This window comes from Salmo salar, chromosome ssa13, assembly GCF_905237065.1.
Source record: "Salmo salar chromosome ssa13, Ssal_v3.1, whole genome shotgun sequence".
Taxonomy (NCBI): domain Eukaryota; kingdom Metazoa; phylum Chordata; class Actinopteri; order Salmoniformes; family Salmonidae; genus Salmo; species Salmo salar.
Window position 1 is genome coordinate 13,806,524 of NC_059454.1, and position 15,894 is coordinate 13,822,417.

Below are 15,894 nucleotides of genomic sequence, written 5' to 3' on the forward strand. Positions count from 1 at the left end.
GCCGTACCAGTCGGTGATACAGCCCGACAGGATGCTCTCGATTGTGCATCTGTAATAGTTTGTAAGTGTTTTTGGTGACAAGCCAAATTTCTTCAGATGAATATGGTACAATGATAAATGAATTGAGGAAACATATTTTGGAAAAGTTTGTGTTGTAACAGCATACCTAGACAAATAATCAAGTTGTGAGAATTTTTTATTTATTTTCCAACAGTCCCTCACTGTAGATTGGCTTTGTCCTGCTACTGTGATCACTCAATCTAAAATGCAGATGCGCTCCATAGCTGAGGAGAGAATGAGTCATCGATTCTCCACCCATGCACATACAACAGCCTTATTTGACTCATGATTTTCCCTTCCTCAGTTCAGGGAATGAGAAGGCTACTTCATTGACTGAGTCCTGTCAAAAACACAAGGCAGATAGCAGCACATATGGGACAAGACAAAAATGGTGGCAAGATTAAAGGTTTCAGAGATATGATTAGACTGGTGTTGAGAAATATACTGAGATATGATTAGACTGGTGTTGAGAAATATACTGAGATATGATTAGACTGGTGTTGAGAAACATGTCAGTGGTATGTACAGTATCTCACAAAAGTGAGTACACCCCTCACATTTTTGTAAATATTTGAGTATATCTTTTCATGTGACAACACTGAAGAAATGACACTTTGCTACAATGTAAAGTAGTGAGTGTACAGCTTGTATAACAGTGTAAATTTGCTGTCCCCTCAAAATAACTCAACACACCGCTGGCAACAAAAGTGAGTACACCCCTAAGTGAAAATGTCCAAATTGGGCCCAAAGTGTCAATATTTTGCCTGTTCATCCTGCTATCATCCAGAAGGCGAGGTCAGTACAGGTGCATCAAAGCTGGGACCGAGAGACTGAAAAACAGCTTCTATCTCAAGGCCATCAGACTGTTAAACAGCCATCACTAACACAGAGTGGCTGCTGCCAACATACTGACTCACTCTCTAGCCACTTTAATAATTAAAAATTGGATGTAATAAATGTATCACTAGTAACTTTAAACAATGGCACTTGATATAATGTTTACATACCCTACATTACTCATCTCATATGTATATACTGTACTCTATACCATCTACTGCATCGTGCCTATGCCGTTCGGCCATCGCTCATCCATATATTTATATGTACATATTCTTATTCATTCCTTTACACTTGTGTGTATAAGGTAGTTGGTGTGGAATTGTTAGATTAGATATTGTTAGATATTGTTAGAATTGTTAGATATTACTGCACAAGCATTTCGCTACACTCGCATTAACATCTGCTAACCATGTGTATGTGACCAATAAAATTAGATTTAATACCCAGCCAGAGTACAGTGTTCCAGTAATACCTAGCCATAGTACAGTGTTCCAGTAATACCCAGCCACAGTACAGTGAGTATTTACAGTAATAAACAGCCCACATGGTCATAGAGGTCCTCTCTATGGGCTCTGGACACATACTGAGCCATATATAAAGCCAATCAGGTATAGTGAGCAAAAATAGGCGGAGGATTAGAGGCTTGGGGACCATGAACCCCATGGCGGGTGTGTGTCCTGGAGAGAGAAGAGGGGGCAGGTTGGCCAAGCTGGGGCCTGGGGAGAGGAGTGTGTAGGTTAGCCAAGCTGGGGCCTGGCGAGAGAAGAGGGGCCAGGTTGGCCAAGCTGGGGCCTGGGGAGAGAGGAGGGGGCAGGTTGGCCAAGCTGGGGCCTGGGGAGAGAGGAGGGGGCAGGTTGGCCAAGCTGGGGCCTGGCGAGAGGACAGGGCAGCTGGGAAGAGGACCACATGCTGAGCCATCTCTGCTCAAGGAAGTAAGATGAGCGCAAGCCTTGCTCTTTGTATTTGAATGCATGCTAAACAAGCAGACCATTTTGTCACACATTTTGTCTATCTTTAGGTTGTCTCTATTGTTGTACAAACACTACAGCTGTAGACTACTAGAACTTTAGAATACCAGCTACTTTGCCTTCTGAGATGATAAGAGGAAGGTTCTGACACCAACAGATTTGCAGACTGAGGTCAGGATCCCCCACGGTGTAATCACCTTTTATTAAACGTACCCTGCTTTCTAGATAAACCTATAAGAGCATAATCAAAGTTTATTAGCTGGTCTTACCAAAAGACTGCAATGTAATCTGGACCATGTCTCCCTGTCAACTTTGCCATATGGTAATGACCTATACCCCCTTCTGCTTACACATGAGAGTTGAGCTATGTTAACTCTTGAGCAAGTGCTTGGTGGTGGCAACTTCTATTGCTATTCATTCATGTCAATCGAATACAAATGTGAAGTATGATTTTAAGCTATTCCCTAGCTTGTGTTTGGATTTGACTTCCCAGGCTCATGGTAGAAAGGATCTATTGGAAATAAAACCAGTGAGACAAAAGTCAAAGTAAAAAAAACATTTATTGAAAAACGTATAAAAATATTTTAACAATTTACAATTTGGATGAAAAAACTAAACAAGCCACAATCATACAACTAGAGGTAAAAACAAGTTGATGCATGTAACAGTAATTTCATCCACATCAGACAAATACAGTAACAAAAAAAATGTTATCAGTAGATGTTCAATGTTACATTAAAAAGGAAGTGCTTTGAAGGTTATTTACACATATACACACACACACATCTGCTCAGAAGATTTTAAACCATAAATATGGTCAAAATACATTTAAATAATCTGTGGGCCCTTCAATAACCGTGGAATGAAATATACAGCCAAAATTATCTTTAAATAAATAAATAATTCCACGTAGCTCGAGTGAAAGAAAAAACACAAATAAATATGATTCACAATGGCCTCAACGCTAGCCTGTTATGCGAAAGACACATACATGTTTACACAAACAAAAGAGCAGGACATTTAGTGTTACAGTGTGGTGCTTTGCATTTCAGTGTGCATTAACATCTGGATGAGTGGTAGCTGTGTGGACAGGAGTTAAAAGCGCAGAGGTGGATGCAGGAAAGTGAGGTAAGTTTTCAGGTTATTGTTTGCACCATATGAGGTTGTCTTGTTGCTGTTGACATTGGAATATGGCATAGGCTTTACTGATCTATGCCTATGAGATAGGAAATAAAGCCTTGTAAAAGTATTATTTTATTCAAGTATTTCCAGGGTCTCAACAATCTGACTCACACCAAAGGCATTTAGATTCGCTTCCTCTGACTCCCACTCACCAGTGAGCAAGAACAGAGTACAGTGGCTGGTTGGTAGCTAGTTATGTAACAAAGCCTGTCCACTTGTTCTTGCCTTCAGCAGAACAATCACATGGGTAGGGATGGACTCTTTTTCTGGTGAACATAGTCTCACACCACAGCCAATATTATAGAGCAAGTCCTTCGTACGGGTGAGAATAGCGTTCGCTATTACAAATAGCCATTAAGGACTTTGGTTTTCATGAAGTCACAAAAGAAAGAGGGAGAGAGATTTAACAAAAGTCATCTATGACTTCCTTCTGTATAACATATGTTGTGTTTCAGTGTACAGCCACATCAGTCCTCTGGGTGTACCACCAGTCTCAGTCAGCGCAGCCATGCAGTCACTGGGCCACCACAGTGGTGAAGGCAGTAGGCTCAGGGCTGATGCTGTGCAGTCTGATCTCGTTGCTCTGCAGAGGACACTGTGCTCTGCATCCACTGGTGATTGATGATGTCCTCAAACGATGGCCTCTCAGCAGGTCTCAGGGACAGGCACAACTTGATCAACTGCTGGCACTCTGGAAGAACAATGGGGATAACGGTCAGTCTGTTCTTAGACTGGACACACAATGACTAACATTCCACTGGTTTAGGTTTGAAGTTTTCTTGAAGTTATTTGGGCTCACCTGTGGAGATTCTTCGTCTGAAGAGCACCTGGCCTCGTACGATCTCCTCGTCCTGCTCGAAGGGGATATCTCCACACACCATGTCATACAGCAGGACACCCAGAGACCAAACTGTGGCTGACCGCCCATGGTACCGATGGTATTTGATCCATTCTGGTGGACTGTACACTCTAGTGCCTGTGGATATAAAGAATAAGAATGAGTGTTAGATTCAATGGAGGTGTCTATTTCTTTGAATAGAGGGTTTTTTTATTTTTATTTCACTAGGAACACATGCAATAGAATCTGTTCAAAATGGACAAGTACAAAAATAAAAGATTGGGAAAACATTTAATAAATGGTGATATTATGGATTAAAATATGAAACAATAGCTGCACCTCCTATTGGGGCCAGGTGACAGTGAGCATGACAGGTGTGTGTGGGAGGAGAGTCAGGTGACAATGTTTACAAACTTTGAGTTGTAAAAATAAACGTTTCCTCCAAAGGGTGGCGCTCAAAGCAACACATTCAATTAAACCACTAAAACGGGATACGGTTAAAGTCTATCAACTGGTACGCTTACCGTCGAAGTCGGTGTAAACAGTGTCTTTGAGCAATGCCCCGGATCCAAAGTCAATAAGATGAATTTCGCCCGTCCGAAGATCGATGAGGATATTTTCGTCCTTGATGTCCCTGTGTACAACCCCACAGTTGTGGCAGTGTCGCACGGCTTCAAGAACCTGAAGGAAAAAGTTCTTTGCCAGCTCCTCTGGTAAGGCTCCCTTCTCAGTGATGAAATCAAAGAGGTCTTTGCTGTTCTCTGGTCGTTCCATGACAATAATAAAGCTGTCAGGTCGCTCGTACCAGTCCAGCATTTTTATTACCCCCCGAGCTCCATTTCCAACTTTCTTCAAGAGTAGAATCTCCATAGGGACACGAGAACCATTGGGCTGAAAATAAAATAGAAATATATTTAATTTCTGGAGACAATAGTACAACATATGTTTAACAACTATAACTTTGGTTAAACTAGCTAAAATGCACAACCAAAAGCATCCTTACCAACTCTCCCCAGTCCGAGACCCGATCCTTGGCCACATGTTTGACAGCAACCTGTGTGAAGAAGAAAAAAATTCTAACATCAAATTACACGAGAAAACATGCAGAAACGCATAGATTAACGGAATTGGATGTATAACACGTTCAATATTTTCAAAGAATGCAAAAGGAAAACAATACTAACCAGTGCTCCATCTGAAATTCTCGTGCCTGAATACACGGTGCCGAAACCGCCACTTCCCAGCACAGCGCCGACCTGGTAAACCTTATCAAATGGCTCCCTCTCCTTCCCTGGAAATATACAACAACATAAGGTTAACACAAAGATTCAACCTAGTGTAATGTCACATGGGTGAATGCAAAGAATCGAAATAAAAGAATAGGAAAACGATTCATTAAAATACAATAACGTTATTGCGAGCCCAGCTAGATATAGCGTCTAGTTAGCAAGCTAACATTTAACGTTAGCTAGCTAACTAGCTATAGAGAACAACAAAAGCTTAATCTAACCTTGGTGAATTTGAAGCTGGATTTTCGCCGGCATATCAACGGTGGAGATATGAGCGAATGAGTTTAATTTCGACAGCAGCATTCCTGTAATCCACGAAATGTGTGATTTATTCTACAAATATTCCGTCGTGGGATACAGTTCCACTATCGGGCGTGTGATCCACGTTGTTGTAGCTAGGAAAAAAATGCGTCAGGAATGCTCTCTAATCCGGATCCCGTGAAGACTCGTATTTGATCCTTGACCATAAATGCTTCGGTATCCAGTGAGTGGAAATAACGACTAGCCCAATGATAAAATGACTATTAACAACCTCAATAGTTGTAAACAGTGAGTAAAATTAAAAGAAAACCAGCTCCTAGTGCGTTGCGTCGCTAAGACACCGGCTCGTTGAATTTGAGTAAGGGCAGCGGAAGGACAAATATATATCTATAGTAAATGGGAGTAGCCACAAGGTCGAACGTCATTCTTTACTCCGCCCACCAGTCATTCTCCACCAATGGTAATTATTATAGACTATCCAAACACACGTCAATCACAGAATTAAAATAAAGAACAGCCTAACCGGCTAGACTAGACGTGGCGGGAATTAAAACGCGGCAAAATAAAGACACTTTTTTTTTTTTTTTTTACTGCACTTCGGAAGGAATTACAAATACAATATCTACTTGGGCAAACTACCCCCTCTCCTTGCATGCGAGATGTAGTCTGTACGTGAATGTATGGAGGGTTACTGTTACGGAGTTCTTATTTGATGCAACATAGTTTTATAAGAACATCATTTTTGTTGTTAAAAAATAAACTGTTGTTTACATTATACTACATATCCTTTACTCCAAAAAGGCTATGCCAGAGTTGGTTTAGCCTATATGCATTATGGAATATAGTGTGATCCCAATGCGATGTTATGCAGCGAGATTTCAGTGGATTTTTGGTGTAACTTTAAAAAAAATGCTTTATAAATGTTGTGTTGCAAATATGTCTTCTGTCGCAGGGATATAATGTAGCTCATTCTGTATCAGTTCATCAAGAACTTGGGTCTATTGTATTAACCCCACAATATGCTATAGCCTATTATTTCCACTTCAGGACAATGCAGTGTATCGCCTATTCGAGGTGAGAACTAACCTTATAGTTTTTATTTGAATTGGCGAACAATAGTAGTCTACTCGACACTAAAGCGCTATGTATAATAGCCGCATACCATGCATTCTTTCAAATTGGGTGGCCTCGTTTTTAGTTGGTTGCAGGATGTGGGAAACTCGAGATAAAAGACATCCATTTACCCCCCTCCAGTGGGGGCTTCTTTTCCCGCGCAGTACATCATTGTTTGAACGCCCTCCTCCTCCTCCTCCTCCTCCCTCTCTCTCTCTCTCTCTCTCTCTGAGTTATGGTTTGTTTGGCTATTCAATGTCATGGTTGACTATATTAATGATACTATCAGGCTTTGATATGTAAAAGTTTATCTGCAACATATTTGGTCATTTTGTGCCATATGGTCATTGAGTCATTGCAAATAGCCCTAGGAAATGCTCCTCAAACAAAGAAACCACCTTTAAATATAACGCAAATAGGCTATATATACAGGTAACTGCCAAAATAAAGGAAACGCCAACTTTTTTTTTTAACCTTTATTTAACTAGGCAAGTCAGTTAAGAACAAATTCTTATTTTCAGTGACGGCCTAGGAACAGTGGGTTAACTGCCTTGTTCAGGGGCGGAAGGACAGATTTTTACCTTGTCAGCTCAGGGATTTGATCTTCCAACCTTCCAGTTACTAGTTCAACGCCCTAACCAATAGGCTACCTGCCGCCCCCAGTGTGTGTTTTAATAGGGCATTGGGACACCATGAGCCAGAACAGCTACAATACACTTTGGCAGAGATTCTACAAGTGGCTGGAACTCTATTGGAGGGATGTGACACCATTCTTCCACGATAAATTCCATAATTTGGTATTTTGTTGATGGTGGTGGAAATTGATGTCTCAGGAGTCACTCCCGAATCTCCCATAAGTTTTCAATTGGGTTAAGATCTGGTGACTGAGAAGGTCATGTCATATGGTTTACATCGTTTTCATGCTCATCAAACCTCTCATTGAACACTCGTGCCCTGTGGGTGGGAACATCATCATACTATACTGGCATAGCCATGGTAGCCAAAATAATAGCCCGCCCAGCATTTTTATACATGACCCTAAGCATGATGGGATGTTAATAGCTTAATTTACTCAGGAACCACACCTCTGTGGAAGCACCTGCTTTCAATATATACTGCTCAAAAAAATAAAGGGAACACTTAAACAACACAATTTAACTCCAAGTCAGTCACACTTCTGTGAAATCAAACTGTCCACTTAGGAAGCAACACTGATTGACAATACATTTCACATGCTGTTGTGCAAATGGAATTGACAACAGGTGGAAATTATAGGCAATAAGCAAGACACCCCCAATAAAGGAGTGGTTCTGCAGGTGGTGACCACAGACTACTTCTCAGTTCCTATGCTTCCTGGCTGATGTTTTGGTCACTTTTGAATGCTGGCGGTGCTTTCACTCTAGTGGTAGCATGAGACGGAGTCTACAACCCACACAAGTGGCTCAGGTAGTGCAGCTCATCCAGGATGGCACATCAATGCGAGCTGTGGCAAGAAGATTTGCTGTGTCTGTCAGCGTAGTGTCCAGAGCATGGAGGCGCTACCAGGAGACAGGCCAGTACATCAGGAGACGTGGAGGAGGCCGTAGGAGGGCAACAACCCAGCAGCAGGACCGCTACCTCCGCCTTTGTGCAAGGAGGAGCAGGAGGAGCACTGCCAGAGCCCTGCTAAATGACCTCCAGCAGGCCACAAATGTGCATGTGTCTGCTCAAACGGTCAGAAACAGACTCCATGAGGGTGGTATGAGGGCCCGACGTCCACAGGTGGGGGTTGTGCTTACAGCCCAACACCGTGCAGGACATTTGGCATTTGCCAGAGAACACCAAGATTAGCAAATTCGCCACTGGCGCCCTGTGCTCTTCAATGATGAAAGCAGGTTCACACTGAGCACATGTGACAGACGTGACAGAGTCTGGAGACGCCGTGGAGAACGTTCTGCTGCCTGCAACATCCTCCAGCATGACCAGTTTGGCGGTGGGTCAGTCATGGTGTGGGGTGGCATTTCTTTGGGGGGCCGCACAGACTCCATGTGCTCGCCAGAGGTAGCCTGACTGCCATTAGGTACCGAGATGAGATCCTCAGACCCCTTGTGAGACCATATGCTGGTGCGGTTGGCCCTGGGTTCCTCCTAATGCAAGACAATGCTAGACCTCATGTGGCTGGAGTGTGTCAGCAGTTCCTGCAAGAGGAAGGCATTGATGCTATGGACTGGCCCGCCCGTTCCCCAGACCTGAATCCAATTGAGTACATCTGGGACATCATGTCTCGCTCCATCCACCAACGCCACGTTGCACCACAGACTGTCCAGGAGTTGGCAGATGCTTTAGTCCAGGTCTGGGAGGAGATCCCTCAGGAGACCATCCGCCACCTCATCAGGAGCATGCCCAGGCATTGTAGGGAGGTCATACAGGCACGTGGAGGCCACACACACTACTGAGCCTCATTTTGACTTGTTTTAAGGACATTACATCAAAGTTGGATCAGCCTGTAGTGTGGTTTTCCACTTTAATTTTGAGTGTCACTCCAAATCCAGACCTCCATGGGTTGATAAATTGGATTTCCATTGATTATTTTTGTGTGATTTTGTTGTCAGCACATTCAACTATGTAATGAAAAAAGTATTTAATAAGATTATTTATTTCATTCAGATCTAGGATGAGTTGTTTAAGTGTTCCCTTTATTTTTTTGAGCAGTGTACTTTGTATTCCTCATTTACTCAAGTCTTTCCATTATTTTGCCAGTTACCTGTATATATTTATACATTTTCATTTGCTAGTTTATTTTTTCCAAAGAGGGAAGAAACAAATGTGCAGACATTGCATTGTAAAAATAATAATTATGTAATGACACTGGAACAGTGTTTAGGCTACTCCTTTGTTTATCAATGCAATCATTGATGCGATCCATTCATCAATGCACTGGACTGCATAAAAAGTATTGTTTAACCGCAATGGAATTTTTCGAACAGTTTATTTCTGCTTATGTAATGTGCAATAACCTCGAACACATAGGCCTTTCTAGGCCTACTACCTGATAAGGGTCTCATATGTGTTACAACCTTTATACACTTTGGTGTAGGCCTACACTGTCCAGGCGACAGGGCAGAGGGCAGGAACTTTAATCTTATTTCATCGTAAATTGGCCCGGAGATGGGTTAAGGAGTGTGAACAGGGGTGTGAAAAATGAGCTGCAGGAGAGCAATGAAATGCCAGTGTAAAGACCGCACTTCTCAGTGACGATACTAAGGTGCCCGATCAGCAAAGTTCGAGTGACAGCAACATAGTGCCCCATCTGTCCACGGCAGCACTGTTTTTTTATTAGCTGCACTTGGAAGCATGCATTATTCCAGCTGTCCAATCATCTAACTCAATTCCCTTCACATCACCTGGCGTGGGGTGCCATTTGACAACATTCTATTCACAAACCTGCTCTGATATTAGCCCTGAAAGTGATAGCTTTCTCACCTCCGTAGGTCTCTGGGCCAGACTCTCCTTTCTGCGACAGGAATGGACCGGGGAAAAGATCATTCCTCTCTGGAATAGGCCTACAGTACAAGTCCTCTACATACTGGTTTGATAGCAAATAAGAAACAACTGCAAGAAATGTTGCTTCCTTTTTTGGTCCAAAGGAAACATCACAATTTAAATATTTCTCAATGTATTTTTTGAGTTTGTGAATATTTGTATTTGGCCTTGTTATGTAATTTCCTCTTTATGCAATATAGATGCTGCAAACCAAATAGTGCCAAATCGTCCGGTTTAGTTATACCATGACTCCAGAGCAGGAACCTTTTGCTCTGTTCTGCCCTGCACTCCACCCTCAGACAATCTAATAACATTTCCTGCATGACACAAGAAAAATTGTTTGCAGTAACTGCCTGCTGTAGCTGGATGTAACTGGTTGAGTTGACTGAAATACTGACCTTTTTGTCCAGGGTCAGAGAGGTTGAGTCTGATGAAGGTGGGCTCTCTGTGTATAGCCCTAAAAATGGTCAAAGACTCCAGCCACCCTAGTCATAGACTGTTCTCTCTGCTACCGCACGGCAAGCGGTACCGGAAAGCCAAGTCTAGGTCCAAGAGGCTTCTAAACAGCTTCTACCACCAAGCCATAAGACTCCTGAACATCTAATCAAATGGCTACCCAGACTATTTGCATTGCCCCCCCCCTCCTCTTTTACACCGCTGCTACTCTCTGTTATCATCTATACATAGTCAATTTAAAAAATATATATATTTATTTATTTTTTATAACTCTACCTACATGTACATGTTACCTCAATTACCTCGACTAACCGGTGCCCCCGCACATTGACTCTGTACCTGTACCCTCCTGTATATAGTCTCGCTATTGTTATTTTACTGCTGCTCTTTAATTACTTGTTACTTTTATTTCTTATTCTTATTTCTTATTTTTTTAAACTGCATCGTTGGTTCGGGGCTCATAAGTAAGTATTTAACTGTTGTTTTTGACAATATTTTTTTTTGTAATTTAGCAGACGCTCTTATCCAGAGCGACTTACAGTAGTGAATGCATACATTTCTTTTTCTCCATACTAATAACGTTTTGATTTGATTATATATATATATTTTTTTGATTAGTTGGCCAAGTGCTGGGCTTGGGATTCTGGTGTTTACACAATACACTCCCCCATCAACACAAATATTCCCACTTGAGGTAAACGTATTTTCCACCCAATACTGTCATGCTTCTTCAGAGAATCTCTGGTGGATAGCTCTACCACGACTTAGAACACTTGGTAAATCATCAATTAAAAGAGGGCAACCAATCCCTTCTACAGCTGTTTCTAGACCCCCACCTGATGCCACTCTACAAGGGGTGGAGAGAAACCAGTAAAGATATACCCTGAACCAGTGGTGACCCTAGTGAGAGATGGGGACTGTGCTGAGGAGGCCCCAATGCCAACCTGCTTTCCCACTGTTGACCTAATGCTCCAAATTTTCAAATTATGAAAACCGCTTTAATGGCACTGAAGGCAGTGTGTGGAGCCTTTTTCCTCATAGGACATGTGATGGGCATCCATGAATGGTGAGAGCACACGTGTCCAAAATGTAATCTGTGGCTTGACACCATGGATGGAAATTAAGCTATCCCGAGGCTAATACTTTTCAGTCTTGGTTAGTAGAAAACGGGTTGGAACCGGTTCAGAGAACAGAACCGAAAACCGGAAAATATCTAAATTATTTGAGGAACAGAACCAGAACTGAGAACGACAGTGAAACGCAACAAAGTGATTATTGCAAAGCCCTCACTGTCAGTCAGAAACATATTCCAGTGTCTACCTGCCTGCCAGCTTAAAGTATTTGCCAGTGTGTGTGTAGGCTACCTGCCCCTCCCCCTCCCTCTGAAGCATGCATGGTCTACTGTAGCCCCTCCCCCTCCCTCTGAAGCATGCATGGTCTACTGTAGCCCCTCCCCCTCCCTCAGAAGCATGCATGGTCTACTGTAGTCCCTCCCCCTCCCTCAGAAGCATGCATAGTCTACTTTAGCCCCTCCCCCTCCCTCAGAAGCATGCATAGTCTACTGTAGCCCCTCCCCTCCCTCAGAAGCATGCATAGTCTACTGTAGCCCCTCCCTCTCCCTCAGAAACATGGATCCAACATTAGTTAAGCTAACTCTCGGAAGTTCAGAGACATTCAAAGTTCCTTCATAGAAGCTGCTCCTCCTTACGTATACTTCTGTGAGCATAATTCAGATAATGCACGTCATAACAACAAGATGCCCAGTGCTTCATGCTCAGTGATCTCCTAACCTGCAAAATTTCATTTGCATAGATGTGGTAACGGAGTTACCAGATTGGCGCACATTCAACAAATCTGATCTAACAAATTGGATATTCCTCAAATCCGTCATCTGTATTGTAACAGGCCTACAAATTGCTTACTCCGATTTGTATTTATTTGGCTGTTTTCGATGAATAATATGTAGAAGTTGTCCCTTTTCAGATTTACTAGAAATGATTGCTAAATGCTAACTCCCATTCGTCTAAGCTGGTTAGCATAGCTCGCATACATACATTGTTGATGGTAGTCAAAGTTGTTTTTAACTGTAATGAAGTTGATTGGTAATGTTGACATGAACATGTGTTGGGGTTGACACCCATACAAGCGTTATATTCAGATTTTTACCGCAACATCATGTGAAATACACATATAACCAATATAAAATAATAGGCTAATTTTGCTGAGGGGAAATGAGGAGACTCGGGATTGTTCCCCCACAGCCCTTTCCCTCCACGTGTTTTCATGGAAATTCCATTGTTTTGGTCAAGTTCGATTGACCTCTTTACCGCATCCATGTCGTACCCTACACTACACTTGTATGTCCAGTGCATGTTCAGTTGAAGTCAGAAGTTCACATACACCATAGCCAAATATATTTAAACTCAGTTCTTCACAATTCCTGACATTTAATCCTAGTAAAAATCCCCTGCCTTAGGTCAGTTAGGATCACCACTTTATTTTAAGAATGTGAAATGTCAGAATAATAGTAGAGAGAATTATTTATTTCAGCTTTTATTTCTTTCATCACATTTACATTTACATTTAAGTCATTTAGCAGACGCTCTTATCCAGAGCGACTTACAAATTGGTGCATTCACCTTATGATATCCTGTGGAACAACCACTTTACAATAGTGCATCTAAATCTTTTAAGGGGGGGGTTAGAAGGATTACTTTATCCTATCCTAGGTATTCCTTAAAGAGGTGGGGTTTCAGGTGTCTCCGGAAGGTGGTGATTGACTCCGCTGTCCTGGCGTCGTGAGGGAGCTTGTTCCACCATTGGGGTGCCAGAGCAGCGAACAGTTTTGACTGGGCTGAGCGGGAACTGTGCTTCCTCAGAGGTAGGGGGGCCAGCAGGCCAGAGGTGGATGAACGCAGTGCCCTTGTTTGGGTGTAGGGCCTGATCAGAGCCTGAAGGTATGGAGGTGCCGTTCCCTTCACAGCTCCGTAGGCAATCACCATGGTCTTGTAGCGGATGCGAGCTTCAACTGGAAGCCAGTGGAGAGAGCGGAGGAGCGGGGTGACGTGAGAGAACTTGGAAAGGTTGAACACCAGACGGGCTGCGGCGTTCTGGATGAGTTGTAGGGGTTTAATGGCACAGGCAGGGAGCCCAGCCAACAGCGAGTTGCAGTAATCCAGACGGGAGATGACAAGTGCCTGGATTAGGACCTGCGCCGCTTCCTGTGTGAGGCAGGGTCGTACTCTGCGAATGTTGTAGAGCATGAACCTACAGGATCGGGTCACCGCCTTGATGTTAGTGGAGAACGACAGGGTGTTGTCCAGGATCACGCCAAGGTTCTTAGCACTCTGGGAGGAGGACACAAGGGAGGTGTTAACCGTGATGGCGAGATCATGGAACGGGCAGTCCTTCCCCGGGAGGAAGAGCAGCTCCGTCTTGCCGAGGTTCAGCTTGAGCTGGTGATCCGTCATCCACACTGATATGTCTGACAGACATGCAGAGATGCGATTCGCCGCCTGGTTATCAGAAGGGGGAAAGGAGAAGATTAATTGTGTGTCGTCTGCATAGCAATGATAGGAGAGACCACGTGAGGATATGACAGAGCCAAGTGACTTGGTGTATAGCGAGAATAGGAGAGGGCCTAGAACAGAGCCCTGGGGGACACCAGTGGTGAGAGCGCATGGTGCGGAGACAGATTCTCGCCACGCCACCTGGTAGGAGCGACCTGTCAGGTAGGACGCAATCCAAGCGTGGGCCGCGCTGGAGATGCCCAACTCGGAGAGGGTGGAGAGGAGGATCTGATGGTTCACAGTATCAAAGGCAGCAGATAGGTCTAGAAGGATGAGAGCAGAGGAGAGAGAGTTAGCTTTAGCAGTGCGGAGAGCCTCCGTGACACAGAGAAGAGCAGTCTCAGTTGAATGCCCAGTCTTGAAACCTGACTGATTAGGATCAAGAAGGTCATTCTGAGAGAGATAGCAGGAGAGCTGGCCAAGGACGGCACGTTCAAGAGTTTTGGAGAGAAAAGAAAGAAGGGATACTGGTCTGTAGTTGTTGACATCGGAGGGATCGAGTGTAGGTTTCATCACATTCCCAGTGGGTCAGAAGTTTACATACACTCAATTAGTATTTGGTAGCATTGCCTTTAAATTGTTTAACTTGGGTCAAACGTTTCGGGTAGCCTTCCACAAGCTTCATACAATAAGTCGGGTGAATTTTGGCCCATTCCTCCTGACAGAGCTGGTGTAACTGAGTCAGATTTGTAGGCCTCCTTGTTCACACATGCTTTTTCAGTTCTGCCCACAAATCTTCTATAGGGTTGAGGTCAGGACTTTGGTATGGCCACTCCAATACCTTGAATTTGATGTCCTTAAGCCATTTTGCCACAGCTTTGGAAGTTTGCTTGGGGTCATTGTCCATTTGGAAGACCCATTTGTGACCAAGCTTTAACTGCCTGACTGATGTCTTGAGATGTTGCTTCAATATATCCACATAATTTTCTATCCTCATGATGCCATCTATTTTGTGAAGTGCACCAGTCCCTCCTGCAGCAAAGAACCCCCACAACATGATGCTGCCACCCCCGTGCTTCACAGTGTATGTAAACTTCTGACCCACTGGAATTGTGATACAGTGAATTATAAGTGAAATGATCAGTCTGCAAACAATTGTTGGAAAAAGTACTTGTGTCATGCACAAAGTAGATATTCTAACCGACTTGCCAAAACTATAGTTTGTTAATAAGAAATTTGTGGAGTGGTTGAAAAACAAGTTTTAATGACTCCAACATAAGTGTATGTAAATTTACGACTTCAACTGTACATAGCTTGCCCGCTCCATAGCAAGCTGCTCTATCCATTGGTGAAGTAATTTATTGTCGAGCTAAATATAAAAAACTTTCTAAATTCCAGAGGTTTAAAAAGGAACAGAAAGGAACGATATAAACCCTAACTTTGTTTTGGTTCGAATCGGTTCAAACTTAATTTTTCCTGGTCGTAAGAGTTGAACGAAACTGAAAAATTAAAGGTTCAGTTCCGAATGAAACAATTGGAAAATAATTTTGGTTCCAACCCCTGGTAGAAAATGAACCCATCTAGCACGAAAGGCCAGCGAAATTTAGACTTTCAAACATCTCATGGTACAGATTTTGGACCCGAATACTAGTAGAAATTGCTATATTGGCTGTCCAGGGCCCAAAATCCTTAGACACAATCAAGCATTTTTTTTTACTCTTCCTGTTACTCTATCCCACATATAGATGTAGTAATGTACACAGACTTAAAGTAAAAAAACATTTTTTGAGTAGTGCAAACTTCACGGAGTAGGCCATTCAAGGAGCTGATGGGGCATCTGTGATGTCATCGGCCTC

General features: G+C 43.1%; 1 protein-coding gene across 1 annotated transcript; it reads right to left on the reverse strand.

Annotated features, from left to right (window-relative positions):
- Positions 1 to 2,409: 2,409 nt before the first annotated feature.
- On the reverse strand, positions 2,410 to 5,809 carry pim1 (Pim-1 proto-oncogene, serine/threonine kinase). The gene is given in 7 exon segments (XM_014134554.2): positions 2,410 to 3,643; positions 3,645 to 3,741; positions 3,850 to 4,026; positions 4,413 to 4,779; positions 4,892 to 4,942; positions 5,073 to 5,179; positions 5,399 to 5,809. Coding segments are annotated over 7 exon segments (960 nt in total). The 5' UTR covers positions 5,481 to 5,809; the 3' UTR covers positions 2,410 to 3,564.
- Positions 5,810 to 15,894: the final 10,085 nt, after the last annotated feature.